We start from the raw sequence: 21,759 nt of genomic DNA on the forward strand, positions 1-21,759 counted from the left end.
GAAAGTCGTTTATTCGCAGACTAACCTGCATGGGAGGGACTGGCCTGACTGGTCAGGACTGGGAGAGGGGTGGCCCTGAGGGCAGGGATCCGGGCACGGGCAGTCCAGCGCCCAGACACTCAGCCCCTGCCCTCTCGCCCCGTGCTCTTCAGATGAGGAGGAGGAGGAAGAGGAGGAGAGCGATGAGGAGATGCAGCAGGAGATTTCCCTGAGCTCCAACGATGCCAGCAGCCTGGCGGCCGAGCCGCTGGAGCCCCCCTCCAAGCTGGCCCGGACGGACTCCCGGCGGGGGATCTTTGTGCAAGCCCTGCCTTCCAGCTAGAGGCCAGCGAGATGCTGCGGGGGCCCAGCCCGGTGCCCTGCTCCCTCGCGATAAAGATGAGCTACGCCTTGTCTTCGAGTGGTATGCAGCGCGCTTTCATTTCCGCCCCCCCGGCCCGGCCTGGTGCGCTGCTCCCTCCGGCTCCCCCTCGCGATAAAGATGAGCTACGCCTTGTCTCCGAGTGGTATGCAGCGCGCTTTCATTTCCGCCCCCCCGGCCCGGCCCGGTGCGCTGCTCCCTCCGGCTCCCCCTCGCGATAAAGATGAGCTACGCCTTGTCTCCGAGTGGTATGCAGCGCGCTTTCATTTCCGCCCCCCCGGCCCGGCCCGGCCTGCCCCAGCACAGGAGGCTTGTGCAGCGAGCGCCCCCTCGGGGCTGTGCAGGAAGAAACCGTTAAAACCGCTGTCCCTTGCCCTGGCTCAGCCCGTGCCTGGCAGGGAGCAGCTCCCCTCCGCCTGGCACGCAGCCACCAGGCTCCCGCTTTACTGCTCGGTCCTGTCCCCAGCCGCACCTGGTGCCTGTGTCCAGACTGAGTGTCACGGGACTCATCCAACACCAGCCTCTGCCCCACCGGCCCTGGGTCCCCTTGCCTGCCAGCCCCTTGGAGCCATAGTCCAGTGGGACGCTCCACTGGAGCCCTGGCAGGCCGCAGGGACCAGCCCTTCCCAGCCACACTGGCTAGTCCCTTTCCAACCATCCCCCGGGGGGGCCCCGAGCCAAGCACAGACTCCTCCCCCTGGCGCCCACTCGCTCTGGTCACAGCGCCCAGCCAGAGCAGGGGCAACGGCCTTCAGTGGAGGGGGCTTTTCCTGGGCCCCTCAGAGAGGAGTTGCACAGCCAAGGGACATGGCCCCTGGTTTTTGGTGGCTATGGGGCATCTTAGAGGCTGGCTGTGCTAGTCCCTGCCCCCAGCAGAGCTCAAAGGCACACCGGCCAGCGGTGGGGTCAGCACACTCAGCCGGCCAGGAAAGGCCCCAGGCCCAGCCCCTTTGCCACCCTGGCCCACAGAGCCAGCTCAGGCTGCAGCTGTGGGCAGCCCCGGGAGCTGCTCGCCCTGCAGGGGCCGTGCAGCAGAACCCACGTGCCTTAGGGAACCCGCATGTGTTGTGCCATATGGGAGCCAGGGGGGCGGGCTGGGTGGGTAGAAGTGGGAAGCCACAGCCAGGGCAGGGTCCCCGGTGAAGTGGCCCTGGCAGAGCTCATGTCCTCTCGCAGCCCCACTGGGAGTTGGCTTTGGGGGGTTACAATCCCACCCAGCTCCTGGCACCTCCTCACTGACCAGTGTTGTAGAGTCCCTGGACAGCTCTGTCCACCTTGCACCTGCTCTGCCTGGGGGGTCCCCCTGCCGCTCTTGGCCTGAGCCCCAGCCTGGCTCTGTCTCTTCTGTACCCTCCCCGCCCTGGCTCCCAGCCCTTGGCCTCCCCAGCCTGCTCTCCGCTTAACCCCCCGGCTGCTGCTGGGCCTGCCGCTCACGCCGCTGGCTGCCTTCGCCATCCATCCTGGGCTCTCTCCCCAGGTTGCAGGGAGCACCTGGACGGGGAGCATCTTGCAGCTGAGGCCGGGCGGCTCTCACCTTTCACTGCTCTGGTACCTGTGAGCGCTGGGGGCTGGTGGCCGTTTGCCGGCAGTGCAGCCCGTGCGCTGGGGCCCCATCGGCTCATGGGGCCTGGCCTTTATCATCTGCCCCCCAGGGCTGGGGCTCTGCTTCTTGCCTCCGATGGGCACGAGAGCCAGAGTCCAGCTGCTCCCCTGGCCTGCACATGGGGCAGAGCAAGGGCCGGCTCCGGGAGGGGCTGCGTGGCCAGACAGCACCAGCGTGGCCCAGTTGGAGCCCTGGGGAGAGCTGTTGCCATGCGCCGAGGTGCACAGCGCAGCCTCCCAGCTCTGCCCCATGTGCCGGTCTGGGGCACGGGCCCGGCTTGCTCCTGCTGCTAGTGCTGGCCAGGAGCGGGGGGCTGTTCCCTGCACTTGGCCAGTGCTCCCAGGGAGCTGTACTGGGGGCCCCTTCGCACCCCCTCCTGTGCTCCCCATCACACTGCCCCAGGACAGAGTGCTCCAGACAGGCACCCGGCCCGGCCTTTCCTCAGAGTCGTCTGCAGGGACTTGCCAAGTCCCAGAGAAGCAGACCCAGGCCACCCCCGCCCCCAAGGAAACCTCTCCCGCAGGGCAGCGTTAGGAGGTGGGGCTCAGGAAGGGGGTCTGAGGAGCAGGACTGGGGCAGCTGAGAACGCCCGAATCCTCACACGGGGGGCATCCTGGCCATCAGTTTCACCCCCTCACTGCAGCTGCCCTGTCACCTGCTGACCTCAGCGCCCTAGAGCCAATCAGGTGGCTGGCGCAGGGGGAGAACTGAGGGTGCCCTGCACACGGGGTGGGGGTTCAAGCGCCTCTGGCAAATGCCTGGCCGCCCAGTCCTGCGGCTCCCCGACAGCCAGGCTGGAGCTTTTCTGAGGCGGCCCAGGCAGGCAGGGCTACTCCCAGCCGCACTGCCAGAACCACAGGGTGAGGCATCATCTCCAGCAGCAGGAGTATGGCCGAGGCCCTGCAGCTCCTTTTCATTCCCATGTGAGCTGGGAACCACTCTCGGAAGGGGCATGGCTACCCTCACACCCAGCAGAGCTGCAGCCCCTGCCTGCCCCACCCCAGGGATGCCGGAGGCAGGACATAGCTGAGGCCCATGGCCTGGAGGGCAGTGCCCCAGCCTGGCCTGGGCAGGTCTCTCTCTAGCAGGACAATTTGCCAGAGGGAGGCAGGCGCCCAGGTCAGGCTGGGGGTTTGGAGGGATTAACAAGGGAATCTGCCTCTACACCCCCATCAGTGACCTGTGCTCATCTCACGCTGTGGCCAAGCTCACCAAGTCTACCCCGCCACCCCTGTCCTGCTCCTGCCACCCTAGCCCAGAGCAGAGCAGAGCAGCCCCATCTCAGTACACGGCTCTCCCCCAGCAAGCTGCATGCATTTCCCTGGGGCCTCTGCCCCTTCCCTGCTCCACGTACCTGGCCTTGTGGTCCCTGCCTGGCTGCTGGACTTGATGTGGCCCAAGGGCTCCTTCATCCCCGGGGAACAGGAAACCAGTCATCGTTCCAGTGCAAGTCCAGCTGGGTACCAGCCTGCTTCAGCCAGCAGCTCCTGCGCAGAAGCCTCTCCACGTTCCAGGGACCCAGCGAGCCAGGCCCAGGCGCCTAATCCCCTGGCCACCCCGGGCCAGAGCACAGCAGCCCTGGCAGGCTGATAGCTGAGTGCTGACCTAGGCTGTAGCTGGGCATGCCAGCAAGGCCCATTCATTCCCCCACTGGAGGGGCCCAGGATCACAGACCCCCCAGCCCAGGCTCCACTTAGCCCCTTGCCAGTGTCCCTGCCTGGCTGCAGCGGCTCTTTGCCTCGCAACCCCCTTGTCACCACTGGTCTGTCTTCTAGCCACCCCTCCCCCCGCAAGCATTAATGTGTTTTCCACTGCAAACCCTGCTCAAGGCATCATGACACTGACACTGTGGGAACTACTAAAGCCAGATCTCACCCCCTCCACCCTCCCAGACACTGACCAGCCCATGCTGGGGCTCAGGGCCACTGCGAGCTTTCGCCCAGCCTGGGGCAAGCCAAGACGTCAGACTTGCCAGGGTGGAAGTAGTACAGACCCCAGCTACAGCAACCACAATAGCTCGTTCTGTCTTCTGGAGGGGAGACAGCAGGTTGTGGCCCTTGGTCTGCTTCCAGCCTATGCATCAGCATGATTCAAGGGCAGCTCAGACCCAGCCCTACAAACCTCAGCGGGTTTGTGCCACTGGGCTTTGGCCTCACGACCCTCAGAGCCACCTCTAGTCAAACCGCAATTCAGCTTCGTGGCTTGAGCCCTCATGCTCCTGCGCTGTGCCCTGACAGGAACGGTCCTGCCTTGGCTTGGAGTTGCTGCCTTAGGGGGAAAAAAAAAAAAAAAAAAAAGCCCTCGTCCAGGAGAGATGCCCTCCCCTCACAGAGCTTGTGGGCTGGCTGGACACAGGGTCAGCAAGCAGGACTGTGATCTTGGCTTCTCCCGGGGTTTCTCCCCTCCACTCCAGTAACCAAGAGCCCATCCACCAGCCTTGGCTGCCCTCTGCTCTGCAGATCAAGCTCTGTTCTACTGGTTTGTAACTGACTATTAGATCTTCTAGTTTTAAAGAGGAAAGGAAATCTGTGCTTTTGTATGTAACTACTAATCCTTGCTCTATAAACCACCTAAATATTGTGAGATTGGTGAAGATATAAATGACTTGATATTTTTGGGTTTTTTCAACCATCATGGCCTTATTTGTTCACTTTTTCCAGTGGTTTAACCCTGTGAGATAGATGTTTATTGCAAAATCTACATATTGTATAAAATATATATTTTGTGTCAACCTTGCGGCGGTTGTGGGCTGTGCAGCAGCCTTCCCGTGGAGTGTGAAGAGCTTTTGTGGGTGTCCTGGCCCCAGAGATGGGCAGTGCCTGTGGTCGGATGGTGTAGATGTGTGTACTCTAGAGTGCAGAAGCTGTTTTCTACCTTTTGTAGTTCTTTCTTAAGAGAAATAAATTCAGCGTGGTCTTTGCCTCCAGTGCCCCCTGGTTATTGGCAGTGGGAGCCATCTGCCTGGACAGCACGTGTGACATTCCCATCCCTGTTTGCTCAGAGCACAAGGACAGAGGGACCACCCTCCATGTGACACAGCAGGCAAACTAGGGGCCTGCTCATTCAGCTCTTCAAAAGAGCCAAGGGGGTTTAGACACATCTGCGGTACGTTCAGAGTCCCCCTCCCCACGGTATCTGGGCACACGGTCGCTGAGCTATTTCTCCTCCCAGCTCCAATGGTCCTATTTTTGTCCCCATCCATGTGTGGGTTAAATGTTATGTGCACGGAGGCGTGTAGACGTGCACCACCAAGAGAAACATGGGGCCAGCTGTGGGCGCTCTGCTAAGCAGCTAGACGGCACCTGAATCTCTTCTAGGGGGCCGCTCAAGCACTCAGCTTATAGGGAACACAGCCCAGTACAGCTCTTCACTGCACCGAGGGAAACTGAGGCACAGAGCCCTGCAGTTGGCCCAGACTAGCACCTGATTGACCCAACCCCTGCAATTGCTGACGGGGGTTTAACTCTCCAGCCTGCTTGAAAATCCCAGCTGCCCTGACTCTACTCCAGCCTGTGGCGGGAGCAGGGAAGTGACCCCACAGCCACGTGCCTGCTGGGGCTCGGCCCTGGCCCCTCCCCTGGCGCCTGCAGCAGACAGCAACATGAGCCAGCACCTTGGAAATTAAAACGTTTATTACAGGGAAACAAAAGCCCATGTGAGGAGAAACTAAAGGATTAACCGTGGGGTGGGGGTCTGTGGAATGACGCACAAAGTGTGCAGGCGGGAGAGATGTTATCTGGACTCAAAGGAAAAACCTCCTCCCCTGGAAAAAGTGCCTTAAACACTGAACAGGGACTGACACTTAAATACACATCGAACCGACGGGGAAGCCTGGCCTGCTGCGGGCAGGAGCTCAGTTCTGCCCTGGGATCACCCTGCACCTGGGGTTCACCAGAACACCGCCCTCTTGCCCACTCTGGCTAACAACTAAACGGTTCCACGTGGGTAAAGCGGTAACAACTGAAGAATTCACCGTCTCCCAAGAACGGGCGTGAAAGTGGCGTCCTGCTGTGGAGGAAGAGGCTGCCCCAGCCAGAGAGGGGAACCTGCCACGGACGAGCCCTGCTAGTCATGCGGAGCAAGGCCACGGTTAAATCGCCACAGATCAGTGACGAGGGTCATGTCTCCTCCCCACCCCCCAGCATCCCGCCAGCCGGACTGGCCAGCTCCAGCTGGACAACCAGGGACAATGCCACTGGCAGCCCGAGCAACCCACAGCTGCTGGCTGAGACAAGCGACCTGGGGTCCCACGCTGGAGGAGACGCTGAGCTGGGCCCTGGGAGGACAGGCCTGGCCCCTCCCCTCCCCTCCCCTCGGGACTCCAGCTCACAGCCACTTGAGCAAAGCTTGTGGTAGGCCAATTAAAAAGGGACGCAGCGAAATTCAAACCCAACGGAAGTCGAACGGGAGGAGGTAGTTAAACTGATGTACAGTACAGGGGGGACCAGCCGGCCTCGGAAGCCCCCAGTCTTGCCTCCGCGTCACAAGACGATCCAGGTGTAGCGTTCGTTGTCGGCCAGGACCTTCAGGGAGCAGCCTAGCGGTTACAGAGCAGAGGGGTTTAAGCAGCGGGCTCACTGCTCCTCAGGGACACGGCCAAGGCTGACTGCCAGGCCTGCAGAGGAGGGCATGGCACACCTTCAGCTCTGTCACTAGCCCAGCCTGGCAGATCCTGGGGGCCGGGGCCGGGGCCGGGGCCAGAGCCTCCGCTACAGCCATGCAAAGACGGCGGCAGGAGTGGGGGCCCAGGCCAGGAGTCAGCGGCAGGGCATCACGTGCTCAGCGCCGGAGCAGCCATGCAGGGAGAGGTGGTCCTGTTGGGGGTCCCGCTGGAAGCCCAGCACAGCCCTGCTTGCCATTCTGAGCCCCGTCTCCACCAGGGCTCTATTCTCCCCTTCTTACTGCACAGGCACAGCCCCACCTGGCCAGGCGGCCAGCCAAGAGTCGCATTCCATCACCAGTCTCAGAGTCCGCGGCTGGCCTGTGCTCAGGGGACACCCGTGGGGGGCAGAGGAGCAGTGCAGCTGCAGGCCCTGGACACAGCCCCCAAAGAGCAGGGACCAACTGTCCCGGAACAGCCCGGGTGGGCTGGTGCCCCCCGCGGCAGGAGAGCATCATGTTCCCACGAGGGGCTCCTTCCAGGCATGACCTAGCCGAGGGATCTGCCGGGCTCGGTCAGACACTGCTGCTGGGGGCGGGGCGCTGGCTTCTGTGTCTAACCCAGCGGCCCCTGGGGCGAGTGTATCAGCAGCATGGTCCCCGTGGCCCTGGCGGCCTTCGACGATGCACCAGGACCCAGGAGTACGTGGCTATTGCAACTGCAGAAACCAGGCACGCAGGGAAGAGCCCTTCCACCCCGGGGGACTGATGGCAGGCTGAGATCAGAGGTGGAGAGGAACACCCCCACGTGGAGCCCCGGCGGGACGCTGCCTGACAGGAGTTCCCACAGCAGGAAATAACCAGCACACACGAAGCCAGGGAGCAGAGACGCCGCCATGCCGGGCTCAGGAGAGAACGGCATTGATGGCAGCACAGCCTCACCTTGCCCCCGGAGCAGACAACAGCTGCCCTGACTGCAGCCTCCAGCAGCACAGTGCCCAGCGCCAGGACCCGGCCAGCCTCCAGCCCCGGCAGGCTGGGAGCACAGCAGGGCACTGCCGGTCAGGGCCAGGAAGCCACGTGCTGAAGCTGGCAGCCAGCAGCACAGGCTCCCCCAGGACGCACCGGGTGCAGGCTTGGCTAGGGGAGCCCTCGTCTCCAGCAGGGCACAGGGAAGCCACTGAGGTGGCTGGCAAGGGGCGGTTACCTTTATGAAGTGCTTCGTTCGTCATCCTGTTGACGTATCGCCCGCTGCTCTCCGGCACCAGCCACTTCATCACCATGTCCACACAGCTCTTCCGGTAGGAGCTCCAAACGCTGCCGCTGAGGGCGGGAGAGCGCTGTGAGTGGCCATGCAGAGCAGGGGCCCGCCCACGGAGCTGCCAGGCCAGGCCCCAGCCTGGCACATCCCAGGGGCAACGCCTGGAGCAACTGTCAGGGCCACTGGACAAGCACCAGCCGGGCCTGGGGCGGAAGTGCCTGGCTAGGCAGGTGCCTGGAATTCCCCAGAGCCGCAGGCTCAGGGGCAAGTAGCTGCGCAGCCGCCCCAGCCAGGTGAGGGGGCAGGCGACTGCGTTCCCAGTGAAGGACGTTGGAAGGCTGGGGCGTCTTGCTTCAGCAGAGGGAGGTTTGAACTGGGGCAGTAGTGAAGCGCTTGAGTCTGAACAGTGAAGGTCAGAAGGAGCAAGGATCAGGGAGTCCAGCCCCGAGCTTAGCTCTCTGGAACCTGCTCAGCACTGCCATACGGGGAGAGCAGGAACCCCTGCCATGTACCTGGTCTGGCCCTTGACCTCTGTGAGGTCTCCCACGCTGACGGTGATGAAGGTGCCGGTGTTCAGATCCCAGGCCACTTTCAAGCTGGTGTGATATGTCTTTGGTCTGGAGGGAGGCACCGGACACGCGCACAGTCAGGTCAGAACAGGGCATTTGGCTCACAAGTTACCCACTCCCACCCATGCCCCATGGACACTAGCCCCAGGTACAATCTCGGCTGTTACCAGGACTGCCAGAGACTTAGGCTGGGCAGAGGGGGTCACCCTGCTGCTGCTGGATTCTGCCCAGACCCTCCATCAGAGTTTGCTCATCTTTTCCAGTCCTGTGCAGGTGTTTTCCATCCACATGCAGAATAATTTTATGTGCACTGAGACATGTACGGATGTGCACCACCAGCAGGAAGAAACCTGCCAGCTGTGGGTGCTCTGCTGATCAGCTGGGTGGCATCTGACTCTCTCTTGGGCAGCCACACAAGTGCATAGTTACAGGGTACAATGCCTCCTGGGCACACGCTCCCCACGCCCTCCCCTCACCCGAGTTTCTGGCCTACTCTGGAGACTGGGTCCCCTACAGGCACACTGCCGAATGGATGGAGCCATTGCAGGGGTAGCAGCCAGGCTCACCGAAGCTGGCCCTCTTCATCCGGCGAGGGAAAGGCCAAGAGCAACAATCCGATGTTGATGATGACTTGGTTGGTTTCTGGACACACCTAGGAGAGGGGATTGGATGCTGGCAAGGAGGTTGCAGAACCTGGCAGAGCTGGGCACGGCCACGCCAGGGAGGGCGGCTCACGGCACCAGGTTGGCCTGGTTGTACAGAGCCCTGGAGGGCACCTCTGGAGACAAGGACTGTCTGCTAAGCCACATGCCAGGTGCAGCAGCAGCACAAAGCCTGCTTCCCCCTCCCCTTGGCTGGCTCCCAGCGCAGGGAGAGCCCTGCAGCTTTCATGTTGTGCAGCCGGAGTCGGTCCCATTCCGATGCCGGCCGACGGCTTCGCTAGGTGGCAGGAGGCCAGAGCCGCTCGCCCGCACTCACCTCTAAGATGACGATGTCGTAGTCGCTGAAGGAGCAGAACTGCCGGGACCAGGAGGCGTCATTCCGGATCACCTCATTAATGACGTACTCAAAATCCAGAGTCAGCTGCTCCACAGTCAGGTACTGGCCCTGCCGTGGGAGACAGACACCTCAGCCTGTCTCTCCAACGCCCTCTCCCAGAGTCCCAAGGGCCTGTCGCCCTGAGCCCCACTCCAGCTGTGCTGCGTGGGGCCTGGCTCTATGTCTGAGGCACAAACTGTCCAGCCAAGGGAATCTACTCCTCCAATTACAGCTCCACCCTGAGGTGAGACCCCACTGTCACTCTGCACCGAGTGGGACAGACAGACAGCTCCAAGTTCCTACCTACGCAAGTCCCACAGAGCCAGCGCTGCGCTGAGGTACAAGCTAGAGTCAGCTCGGCTCCTCCATCAGCAGGACTGTGACCCAAGCTCTAGCTGCAGGGTTGAGCTCTGCCCTCACGAGCCCAGTGCCTGCTCTGGGGCCTGAGGGTGTATGACCTGTCCAAGCACCCCCAGCAGTACAGCCAAGTACAGAAGCTAGAGCTCCTGGGTTGCAGGCCAGCGCTCTGCCGCTCGGTCACCCATCCTCCCCCAGCCCTCATGCTGGTTACTGGTCATCCTCTGCTCTGCCAGGGTGGGATCTGCCTGAAGCGCAACCCATGTGTACAGTGAAAACGCAGAACCTCGGGGACTTCAGAGAGCGTCTGTGAAATCAGGAAGGGGCCCCTAGGGAAGGCTGATGGAAGATGGGACAGCAAATGGTCGGGGGGTGCCCCAGGGTGCTGCTCGCAGCTGCCAGGGTTGGAACGGGCACCTTAAAGCGCAACTCGCAGAGCCAGCCAAAGCAGCGCATGGGGGACTTGCTGCCCACGGTGAACCTTTCACTACGGAGCAGCAGTGGCTGATGCGAACTCCCATTTCTGTCTGCAAGTGTCACACTGTGGTTCGGCCTGACACCGAAACTGACAGCAGTGGGTCACAGACACCTCGTGCATCCCATGGGCCTTTGCAGCTGGTCAAACCCTCCATTTCCAGCAACGGGGCGAGCCTGGAGGCAGTGAGTGGTAAGAAAATGGGGCTGGCAAAGCCCAGAAGCTGCCAGGACGATCCAGGAGCAGCTGGGGGGACCTTAGCTCATTATTTGAAACTCGCTAGATCTCAAGCTGAGCACGTCCCTGTAAGTCCACCCCAGCCCCAGACCCGCGAGAGGAGCGGGGCCCAAGGCCAGGCCTGACCTGGAATATTGCCCTCTCCTTCAGTGGCTTCAGGTTCCGCCCTCGCAGGTCAGTCACGACAAACGGCAGCGAGATCTTGTCGTCCTCATACTCTGAAAGGGAAAGCAGCATGAGGCAGAGGCCAGGTGGGGCGGTGCGGGGCTGGCAAGCCCAGGGAACCAGAAAGGGGTCTGCAAAGGAAGAGGCTTGGGAAGCCAGACCTCTGTGAAGGGACCAGGAATGTACCGTCCCCGTCCCCGCTTTGTGCGATCTGTTCCAAAGGGCTCTTACGACTCAGACCTGCTCCATGTACATTTCCAAGCCAGCAGAGCGCTTACTCCCTGAGCCCCACAGACTTAACACAGAGCCAGGAGAACTGGGCAGATGCTGTGACTCCGCTGGCCCCAGCGGAATGATTCACTGACGGCCGGCTCTGTGGGACAGGGGCTGGCTCTGGGTCCTGCCTGGGGCTACCGCAGTACAAACAGAAACTCGTCCTCAGTTATACCTGGGCAATGCAACCACAGTCACCAGGCTGGCCCGGGGGGGAGTGTGGGGACAGGTGATTATACAGAGCAGGATCTGCTCTAGTCACCTGGCACCTTCACAGGAGGGATAAAGAGCATCAACGGAGGCATCCGTCCTTCGCTCACCACCAGCTGGGGCAGGAACTTAGCCAAGCTGGGGAGCTTCCAGCAACAAGCGGATTGGCTGAGCGCCTGTTTGGGAGGCCGGGGCAGGACGAGGGCATCTCAGTCTCAGGAAGATACAACTCACCGGAGCACGTCTGTGCCATCTGGAAAGGGAGGGACTGGAGCGACCGGCCCCTTGCTGCCCTGGCAGCCAGGAGACAGAGAGGTGCTGTAGCAAGGAGTGGGGGCACTCTCAGCACCTCTGCAGGGACCAGCCAGCGAGGGCTCGCCCACACCACAGCTGGCAGGGAGCCTCTGAGCTCCAGTCCCCCGATCCGGCGCAGTGGGGCTTGGGCCAGCACTCTGAAAACAGCAGTGTGCTCTCCCGTCCAGCCCAGGCATCCCAGCGCGAGACGCGCCCTGCAGGCAGGGGGAGCAGGGCTGGCCGAGAGATTGTCCCGTTGGCTGGAGGCCCTTTCTGAATGTTGCAGAGCTTGAACTAGCAGGGAGGGCATCTCAAACCCCCAGCGCCGGCCAGAGGGTTAGTGGGGAAGAGAAGCCTCACTCTGCCCTTGGACGCAGAGCAGGGACAGCGGGGGTTGAGCTGTGCCTGCAGGGACCACCGAGGCACAGGGCAGGGCCATCTCCATGACCCACTCTGTCCTCCTCCTCTCCACTGAGGCTGGCAACAAGACGGCTTCGGAGCCCATTTGGGGAGGGAGGGGTTGGCCAGAAGGCCACAACGGGTAGGGGAGCAGTACGGAGGGCCAGGAAGACCTCTCCCCAGACAGTCAGGTGTGGCCCAGCCCTCTCCCCATCCAAACCTCTGGCTTCCCATCACTTGACTGCCCTGCCGTACTGCCACCCCCACCCAACCCCCCCCACCCCAAACCTTGACCCTCCCTGGACTCCTGCCCCCATGCAAGCCCCCCAATCCCATGATCCTCCTGGGGTCCCCACCCCCATCCAACCCCTACTTCTCCCATCCCCCAACCACTGCCCAGACTACTGGGGTTGGCTGCGCAGTGGTCACCCCACGGGGCACTAGGGAACTGACGAGCACGCAGCTCAGACTGTTAACAGCTCTTCATTACAAGGCAACGCGGATCAAGGGATGAGAGAACCTGGGCTCCAGTCAAACCTCCTGGAGTTACCTGCCAGCCCAGCCCTGGGCGAGTCAGCCCCTGCACTGAGAGGCGGACTCCCGCCCCCCACAAGCTCTGCTCACCGTCCTCCGGCTCCGACAGGTCGCTGGGTTCAAGGACGTAGCGCAGCTTGGTGTAGTTCACGTAGCCGGGCTCAGCCGGCTGGCTCTCCACCTCCGGTCCGGCAAGGGGAGAACCTTTCGGGGACTGATCCCCTTCTGGAGTTCGGTCTCCCCGGGGAGACGAGAGGCCGTGATGCAGGCGGCAGTAACTCCCAGAGGGCCCTGAGCACGGCCTGGCCTCCCATGGCACAGCAGCAGGGGCGCCCTGCGACAGGGATCCGCGGGGGCCAGCCTCCTGGGCTGGACAGCACTCAAACCGGCTGCCCCCAACCTCCTCCTCTTCCGCTGGGGCCGGGCCCTGAGCCTCTTTGGCCCGTCGGAAGATGTCGGCCACAAACTCTTTGGCCTTGGCCACGGCTGGCGAGAGCTCCATGGGTTTGCTGGGGCCGTCCAGGGCCTGGGCAGCTTGGCTGGCGGGTGCCAGCACCGCGCTGACTCGACAAGGGGAGCCGTCTCGTTCCATCTGCTCTTCTGCACCCACCGGGCACTGCATCGCACCCGCAGCATCACAAGCCCCCGCGTGGGGCGACTGGGGCTGGTTCCTTCTGCTGTAGAGGATCTGACAGAAGTTGCTGTCCTCTAGAAGCAAAGAGGCGAGGAAGGGGTTAAAGAGGCCACAGCCACAGAGAAAACCCTTTACATGATGAGATCCCTCAGCATTTCCCCCCAGCCACAGGAGCAGCGCAGTCTAGTGGCTAGAGCACGGAGTGCCCCCATACCAGAGCGACGGGCATGGCACACAAACCATTTCCCGGGCTCTCCTCACCTCTAACATGGGGGCAAGCACCCTCTTCCGTCCGACACTGGGAGATAGCAAATTGAGAGGGTTAGAACGCTGCCTCCAGCCCTGACAGCCAGGACTCCGACACTTCTCCATCAGCGGCCCACACAATGCTTCACAAGCTTCAGTGCATTCCCTGGTGTCTCCCTGGGGAGGCAGGGCACAGCTACAGCCTCACTGCAGAGGGGAACTGAGGCAGAAGGGTCACGGAGGTTGAACTCAGGTCTCCCTCGCCTTAGGCTAGTGCACTAACCACTGGGCAATCCTTCCTCTCACTAGGGCTCCACCACTGAAAGCAGCTGCTGAGATTCTGAGAGCCGTCAAGGGGGATCGACTGCCCACTTCCCATTGGTTTTAAGGAGAAATGAACATTCAAAGCCATGATTTGGGTAGTAGCTGCTCCCTCCCAAGGTGGGCTGTGTAGGATGTGAAGGGGCTTTGCAGACAGTGAAGAACTGAGCCTTCCAGACGAGGAAACACAAGGACAAAGGTGGAGAGACTCCCCCGGTCACATGGGGAGCCGGCAGCACAGCTGGGAAGAGAAGCCAGGAGTCCTGGCACCCAGCCTCCCGCTCCAGCCCCTCAACCACACTCAGGAACCTGCTTGTCACCACGTTGGGATTTCTAACGCACACACTCTCGCCCCGCACGGCTCCATGTGGCACCAGAGGCATCTGACTTTCTCCCTGGGGCACCGCCAGTTTCTCTAGGGGCTTGCATGCTCTGGGCTGCTCTCCTGAAGGGAGTCAGGAGGCATTTCCCACGCTCCCTACACCAGGGTCAAAAACTCAGGGAAAACCAGCATGTCTCCTGCTTCCAGCTGCCTGACTTCCTCCCTCTGCATCACATGCAAGCTTTGGACTCCCACTTGGAGCGGGTTTCTGGGTCTGCCAAACAGGGCTCGCCTTCGACTTGCTGAGGCCGGGGGCCGAGAGCTCAAGCCCTGAGGCCTGAGTCCTGATACGTGGGGCTGAAACTGAAGCCTGAGCAACGTAGCTTCTGGGTAGCCAGGAAATTGTCCTGACTTCTGTATGCAAAACGCCAGTTGTGACACAGGTATAGCATAAGGGGAGCAGGGGCGCAGCTGAGACCTCCTGGCCTAGACCATCCCTGACAGATGTTTGTGTAACCTGCTCCGAAAAACCTCCTGTGATGGAAGTTCCCCATCTCAGCACATCCTGGTGTGCTGCCTTAGGCATGGGACACCCATCCCGGACCAAGCCATTAGGGCCTCAGGAATTGCAGCACCTCAAAACCGCACACGCTCCCATTGTGCTGGGCTGTAAGAGCTGGACAACACACCCGCACATTGCTACAGCAGTTTCCCAATCACATACTAACTCCCCCAAGCCCGTACACACTGGATGACCACTAGCCCTGACTACGCCAGCGGGTCTCAGCACGTCACAACCGCTCAGTCAGTGATAAAAGGTGATCAAATCGCCTTAACTGAAAGCAGTCTCTTACTTCAATTCAATGCCTCCTTCTCAAAAATATGCCCAAGATTGAATCTGACCTGACGACAAGAACCACATTCAGGCCTAACCTTGCTATGATTCAAATAATGTAAACAAATTAAAATACACTGCAATGTTGAGTTTTCCTCTGATTTTAATGAATGATCATATACAGCAGTGGGTTTTCAACCTTCTTTCATTTGCAGACCCCTGAAAGGTTTCCAATGGAGGTGCTGACCAATTTGGGGATCTTAGACGTAGTCTAGCGACCCCCATGGACTACAGGTTGAACATAACGGCGAAAGTAAAACTAGTATTTTCTGAGGTCAGCTCACATTTTCTCACTGAGTGAATTTCCTGTTCTGCACTGGATGTATTGTGTTCAGACTTTATAATGGGGGCAATGCTTCTCAGAGGTGTGCTCTTTACAAAGGAGGCTAGCATTATTCTTCCCATTTTACAGATGAGAAAACTGAGGCACAGGAAGAGAAAGTGACTTGCTCAACGTCAACCAGCTGGTCAAGACAGGAGCAGAACCCAGTCTCCTGGGTCTCACTCGAATGCTCTAGTCACTAGATCACACTGTCTCCGATATTAAACTGAGGGACTCTCCCGCGCTCTCCTCCTGCCCTCTTTGGAGCAGGGACAGCTGATTGCATAGCATCTAGCGCAAGAAGCCTTTGGGACCCTACCGCAACAGGACGTTGCCCTAAGACCATCCTTCCCTCCCTTGAGGCTAGTGCATGAGACTGTTGGAAGCTGGAAATCCAAACCCCCCCGAGGCAAGTGCTTTGCTCGCAGGTGACAGAGCAGCTGCTAAATGGGGACTGAGAACCTCAGGGTACAGTGTACATCTCGCAACACCCTCCGAGATATCAAAGGATGCCCTCCATCACACCAGGAAGCTGGGGACTGCCAGCTTGCCTGTGCACCACTTGCCCACCTCTAGGCCCAGTGAGTTGCAAGCTACCAGGCCCTGCCCTGAGCCCGGGGTTCCTCCCTCTGAGCGGTGCTTTGGCCACACTGAAGGCTGGCTGCACTCATTTGGATCCAGGGTGTGTCCAGCTCTGGCCGAACCTCATCCCTGGCCTGCATTATGCTAGCTGAGCTGGCGTCCCTCCAATATCTAAAACGGAGTGAGAGAGACGACCCTGGCCAGGATGGACTAAAGAAAGCACCTGTTCCAATCCAGCCACGGCCACCCTGCCGGCACCCTGCGAGGCCTGGCCCTGCACATGCAGCGAGTGTCTGGGAAGAAAGCCACACACACCAATGCTCTCCAACCCACCTGCCCTGGAGAGGAGAGGCTCTCACCTGTGGTGTGCACGGAAACGGCGCAGGCGACGAGGGAGTAGCTGGTGTTGAGCAGCACCACCTGGTCCTTCTTCAGCTGGAAGGCTGGCTGGAATGTGGGGAAAGGATAGACCACCTGGTACTTTGTGTGCAGCATGAAGCCGTGCTGCAGACAGTGAGCGCTTGGGTCCCCTGCGGAGGCACAAGGAGAGGGACAGGTGAGACCACCCCTGCCCACAAGAGGAGAAAAGGTGGGGTCAGACGCATGTGGGAGGCAGAGTCAGGCCCAGAGTCACCCACATCGAACCTGCCAGGGCAGGAACGCTAACTCTAACGAACCCCACGGGGAGGAAGAGTACGTTATTCTCACTGGGTGGCCACATGGGGAAACGGAGGCCTGGATGCCTGCTTGCCAGCGGTCCTGCAGCAAGCCAGTGACGAGTGGGCGAGAGGACTCAGGAGTCCCGGGTGTTCCCTAAACCACCTGTTCTCAAAGCTTAGCCACCCAAGGACTCCCACTTTGAGTGAACATTTTCAGGGACCCTCCGCCTTGTCCCCTCACTGAGGCCCTACCCCCCACTCAGCCACAGTTGCTTTCACTGGGCTGGGGCAGGGACTGGGGCGAGGGCTCCGGGGCAGAGCCAGAGGAAGTGTTTAGGGAGCAGGAGGGGACTCTGGGCCGAGGCAGGAGACTGTGGGACCCACCCACTGCCCTCAGGCACCACCCCCAGAGCTCCCACCGCAGCAGAGCCAACACTCATGCAATGGCAGTGCATGGAGCCTCCCTGAGGAACCTGGCACCCGTTTCCAGGAGCCACGCTGAACGGGGGGCGGACAGAGACTCTGCCTTAGCCCTGGGGAGGAGCTGGTCAGTGGGGTGCCACGGTCCCTGGAGTTTCCCCCCGTGCTCTGCACACCCCAGGTAGAGAAACACCGCCCTAAAGGAATCAGGAGACCTCCCCGAGTCCTGTTGCCAAGTCTATCACCCAAGCCCCAAGGGCCACAGCCTGCGGCATCTGACCCCCAGTAGGAAAAGGCACATCAGCTTTCTGGGTGCGCCCATTTTCTGCAGCTCGGCTGCCCTCTCCTCCTCCCGGCTCACCTGGATGTGCTAGGGCCATATCCCTGCAGCCAGGACAGTACAGGAGCGGGGGCATGGCCACAGTGCTGATGTAAATATCCCGGTGGTTTTCATCACTCATCATCATCATGTTCATCAGCAGGCCATTTGCAGAGCGTGTGCTGCCAGGGAGACAGGGGACACCTTTGGTCACATTCAGATATCGAATCCCTCATCTCCCTCTTTTTAATTCCCGCCTTCCCTCCTTGAGCGGTCAGGTTTCAAGTCAGGCTCCTTAGCCAGCTGTGACATGGGGGCGATGGGGTTCTCTCTTCACAGGATTTAATCAAACCTGGAGTCGCTGCTATATTAAACTGTTATTTTTCCTTTACAAGAGCCCCAGGGCTAAGAGGCAGGGCTGGGACTGGATTGCTCTCAGGTCTCTAACAGCATGTTTCACATGTAGTGAAATTACACTGGGTGACTCCCACCCCCACTCCCAGTCCCTGTCTGGGTGATGAAAACCTCAGCGTTTGCTTTGGCATGAGCTTTCTGGGGCAGGGACCGTCTTTGGAGTCAGTTTGTGCAGCGCCCAGCACAGTGAGGCCCTGGCCCACAACTCGAGGTTCAAGGTGCTCTCACATCACACACAAACAGAACGCAGAAGCAAAAGGGAAAAAGACCCCACGTCTTTGTGAATCTCACACGCGAACTATTGACAGTCATTGGACACAGGTGGGGAACAAAGCAGGTTTCTTCCAAACAGGGAACAAAAACAAAGGAAGTCAAATCTTTTCAGCTGAGAAGGGACCTTCCCCAACCTGCAACCCTACTGCAGCCTCTTTCAAGAGGAGTCTGAAGTCTGCTAACCAATCACAGCAGAGACACCCCTCTCTCATTGGCTAGGTCAGGGAACCAACCTTAGAAGGTGGGAAAGAAACCAAGCCATGGTTCTTCCCTTACTATTCCAAAACACCGCTCCCCACTCCTGCCAGTCAAGCACTCCACCTTCCAGGGCTTGGGTAAAATGACAACGTGTGCACACACGGAGGGAGAGGCTGAAGGGACGGCTTGGCTTGAGCTGACCAGGACAGGATGAGGACAGCAGTTTCCAAGGCTGTCAGTCCCCAACTTGTGTGCTAAAGTGAAGTGTTTATACCTATTTTAAAGAGGCAGGATTGTACCACCCAGAAACCCTCTAGGAGAAGGCTGGTGGCTGGAAGGAACAATTTGCTGTGGGCCTCTCAATATCCTTTAACTTGTTCCAGAATGGATATGAATTTGGGAACCTAGGGAGGAAGTCAAATTCTGTCCAGATCACTTCCTCCCCCTGCCCAAGACAAGACTTATTCAAAGAAACTCACTTGAAGCCAAAGACAATGACCTTGGAAGAGTCACTGGGCCATTCACATACTGTCAGGTAAAGGTCACTGTAGATTTCTTCATCTTGAAACAAGCGAACCTGTCGCACCTATGGGAGGAGCAGAGCAAACTGGATTGAAACCTGACGTGAGAAAGCAGATGACCAAGGGAGGGGATCAGCAATTACAACCCCCACCAGAGAAACAACCTTCAAGCCTAAATTACTTGGGAAGATCTTTTAAGAGGCTTAGCTGAGATCAGGTGTTCACTGAAAGATGTTTGGTTTGGTTGAGCACAGCACAGGGAAGATGAGACTCTGACAAGTAAAATTACCGTTCACTCACTCAGCAAGGTCTCAAAATGCTTTACAAACTGATTACATCCAAGAATCACTGGCTGTCTCTGGGATGGAGTATGACAGCAGTTCGACAGCACAAAGCTCCCCTGCACTAGCATGTAAGCACAGGAAGAATTAAAACCACAAGGAAAATTTAGGAAGGCAAAATGCGATGACCTGACTAGGGAGGTGAGGAGGACAGCTTCACAGCTCTAGCAAAACGTACTCCACTAAGGCCTCGATTTCCTCACTCATTTAAAAGGTGACGTCACTTGTGACACCAACTCCTACAACTAGACTGGGCAACAGTGATCAGCGCAGGCCCCTCTAGTTCCACACGGGAGCAATGATCCAGAGGACAACGTGTCGCTTACTGAATTGCCAGTGCCCTGCTGGGTTTTCCTCCCAAGCACTGACCACAACCCACCCTGTTTAGCATAGATCCCTCCAGGTCACAGCCTAGAAGGGGAATATTTGCAGGAAGTGGGTCTTGGTTCACCGTCATCAGCTCCTTCAGGGGCTCCTTGGGCTCAACCCCAGTTTTGGGGACTTGATACGTACCAGCTTCAGCTTGCTGTGAACGTTGAATTCCCACCAATAGAGGTGGTAGATGTAGAAGGAGAAGTCATCATCCCCACTGTTGCTGGTATACGACAAGACATACCTCCCGCACTTGGAGAAACCAAGGAAGATGTGCCTGGAAGGGGAGCACAGGACCGTAGCTCAGCCCAGAGCACTCTCATGCCCCTTGTGCCATGCTCCCCAGCCATGGCAACTCCCTGTGCTTCTGCTTCGCAGCCCTGGCCCTCATCCTCCCCCTGATCCTGAGAACGAAGTCAGGCTGAGAATGACAGATGTCCCTCTCAGCCTGCTGACGGGAGAAAATACATCAACATCTCTTACCCTGCACACAAGAAATCCTCGTCAACAATATTCTTCAGGGAAACGCACACCCTTGGGGGCAGCTTGCGGAAGAGGCGTGGAGAAAGCTGCCCGCTGATCTGGAAGGAGGGCAAGTATCAGAGGCTCTGTGGTGCATCCAGCAAGAGGCAGGCTCAAGCTATTCACTTATGTGGGGTACCTAAAACCTGCCCCGTGGAAGCTGTCTGCTTATAACCCCAGTGGGCGGAAGGAGCTGAGCTAGACCAGGGCGACTTGAGCTGATACGGGGGTCACGGGTGTTTATCTCCGATAACGGCGACCCCGGTAGCTGCTACCCGCAGGCTCCCCCGACAAGTCACAGTCGCAGCCCCCAGGGCCGGGACTTTCTGGGCAGCAGAGCCGAGGCTGACACAGCAAAGGAGGGGCCAGGACTCCCGGCTCAACAGGAGCCAGTGATCGGGGGGCGGGGCGGGGCGGGGGCTCCGGAGCTCTCTCGGCTCAGCTCGTTTCACCCACGTGTGCGGAACCTGCCCCCGCGTCGTTCACCCAGCGCCTGACGCAGCCGCCGCCGCCGGCTGGTTTCCGAGACCCCCTCCCACAATCACGCCACGGACCCAGCCCCTTCCCCGACCGCGGCCCCTCCCCCGCCCCGCCCCGCCCCGCCCCCCAAGCTCCCTGACTAGGCCCCCACCCCCTCCTCTGCAGCCCTTTCCGGGCTCCCCCCGCCCCGCGTGTCCCCCCCAGCCCCCAAACCTGCCCCCACTTCCCTCTGCCCGGCCCCGTGTCTCCCTCAGACTCCCCCCCGCCCCGCCCCGCCCCGCCCCCACGAGCCTCCCGTAGCCCCCAAGCCAGCCCCGCCCCTCACCTTGACTCGGTCGAGCTGCCGCACCACGTGCTCGCGGCGGCCCCGCCCCGCCCCGGAGGAGGAGCCGCTCCCCGCCCCGGCCGGGCCCCGCTTTCCCCCCGGGCCGCCCCGCTCCGATTTCGAGCTGGGCGCCATTTTCCCCCGGCCCCCTCAGCTTCCGGAACGGCGCGAGCCGCCACCGCCTCCTGCGCCCCGGCCCGCCCACGCGGCGTTCCCATTGGCCAGGCCCGGCGCCCGCCGGGATTTAAGATCTCTCCACAATTTCCATTGGTCAAATGGAATGGCAATCTCAAACGTCCCGCCTCCCCAGGGCATGCTCACCAATCAGAACTCTTCATCTCGTCCGCCCCCTAGGATCCGTTTTATGATTGGCTATTATATCCTGTCAGTCTCTATTCCTTTTGGTTGCTATGGGGACCAGCTCTCAACTAGGCCCCGCCTCCCGGGCTGGCGGGCAGTGGGAAAGCTGGGGGTTGGGCGCGAGCGGTCTAAGAGTTGCCTGTAAAGTACGGATGGTCGGGCCGTCGTCATGGAGACAGGGTCCAGGCCCAGCATCGCAATGGCAGCCCAGCCAGGGTGCGAGAGACAGCCCCGTGCCCAAGGGGGCAACCACTGAGACGGGGCAACAGCCGACAGCCCGGCAACCAACGGGGCAACCGCCGAGACGGGGCAACAGCCAACAGCCGGGCAACCAACGGGGCAACCGCCGAGACGGGGCAACAGCCGACAGCCGGGCAACCAACGGGGCAACCACCGAGACGGGGCAACAGCCGACAGCCGGGCAACCAACGGGGCAACCGCCGAGACGGGGCAACAGCCGACAGCCCGGCAACCAACGGGGCAACCGCCAAGACGGGGCAACAGCCGACAGCCGGGCAACCAACGGGGCAACCGCCGAGACGGGGCAACAGCCAACAGCCCAGCAACCAACAGGGGAACTCTGGCAACCAACGGGGCAACCGCTGAGACGGGGCAACAGCCCGGCAACCAACGGGGCAACCACCGAGACGGGGCAACAGCCAACAGCCCAGCAACCAACAGGGGAACTCTGGCAACCAACGGGGCAACGCCTGAGACGGGGCAACAGCCAACAGCCCGGCAACCAAAGGGGCCACCAAAACGGGGCAACAGCTGACAGCCCGGCACCCAAGAGGGCAACCACCGAGACGGGGCAACAGTCAACAGCCTGGCGCCCAAGGGGGCAACCACCAAGACAGG

General features: G+C 60.3%; 2 protein-coding genes across 6 annotated transcripts in view; one reads left to right on the forward strand and one right to left on the reverse strand.

Moving 5' to 3' along the window:
• Window positions 1-4,884, forward strand: part of RFX1 (regulatory factor X1) — a 59,968-nt gene extending 55,084 nt beyond the window's left edge. For all 5 annotated transcript variants that reach the window (XM_074979478.1, XM_074979477.1, XM_074979474.1 and 2 more), the window contains one exon: window positions 153-4,884. In XM_074979478.1, the coding sequence (XP_074835579.1) occupies window positions 153-322 (170 nt within the window). In that variant the 3' untranslated portion in view covers window positions 323-4,884. The remainder of the gene's footprint in view (window positions 1-152) is intronic.
• A 694-nt stretch (window positions 4,885-5,578) lies between these two features.
• Window positions 5,579-20,676, reverse strand: DCAF15 (DDB1 and CUL4 associated factor 15). The gene is made up of 13 exons (XM_074979600.1): window positions 20,542-20,676; window positions 19,698-19,795; window positions 19,356-19,491; window positions 18,460-18,566; window positions 17,138-17,277; window positions 16,057-16,227; window positions 12,466-13,083; window positions 10,627-10,718; window positions 9,372-9,500; window positions 8,960-9,045; window positions 8,337-8,441; window positions 7,771-7,886; window positions 5,579-6,501 (listed from the first exon to the last, which is right to left on the reverse strand). Exons 1-13 carry the CDS (start codon window positions 20,674-20,676, stop codon window positions 6,446-6,448), a joined length of 1,989 nt encoding a protein of 662 aa, XP_074835701.1. The 3' UTR covers window positions 5,579-6,445.
• Window positions 20,677-21,759: the final 1,083 nt, after the last annotated feature.

The sequence above is a fragment of the Carettochelys insculpta genome, chromosome 29 (genome assembly GCF_033958435.1).
Source record: "Carettochelys insculpta isolate YL-2023 chromosome 29, ASM3395843v1, whole genome shotgun sequence".
NCBI lineage: Eukaryota > Metazoa > Chordata > Testudines > Carettochelyidae > Carettochelys > Carettochelys insculpta.

Bases quoted from the DNA above. Each gene is read 5' to 3' on its own strand.
- DCAF15 (XM_074979600.1), bottom strand. From the start codon at position 20,676: ATGGCGCCCAGCTCGAAATCGGAGCGGGGCGGCCCGGGGGGAAAGCGG. The intron at 19,492-19,697 runs GTAAGAGATGTT...CTCCCCTTCCAG, and splicing joins GAGGATTTCTTGTGTGCAGG to GCACATCTTCCTTGGTTTCT. The intron at 6,502-7,770 runs GTAACCGCCCCT...TGTAACCGCTAG, and splicing joins GAACGAAGCACTTCATAAAG to GCTGCTCCCTGAAGGTCCTG.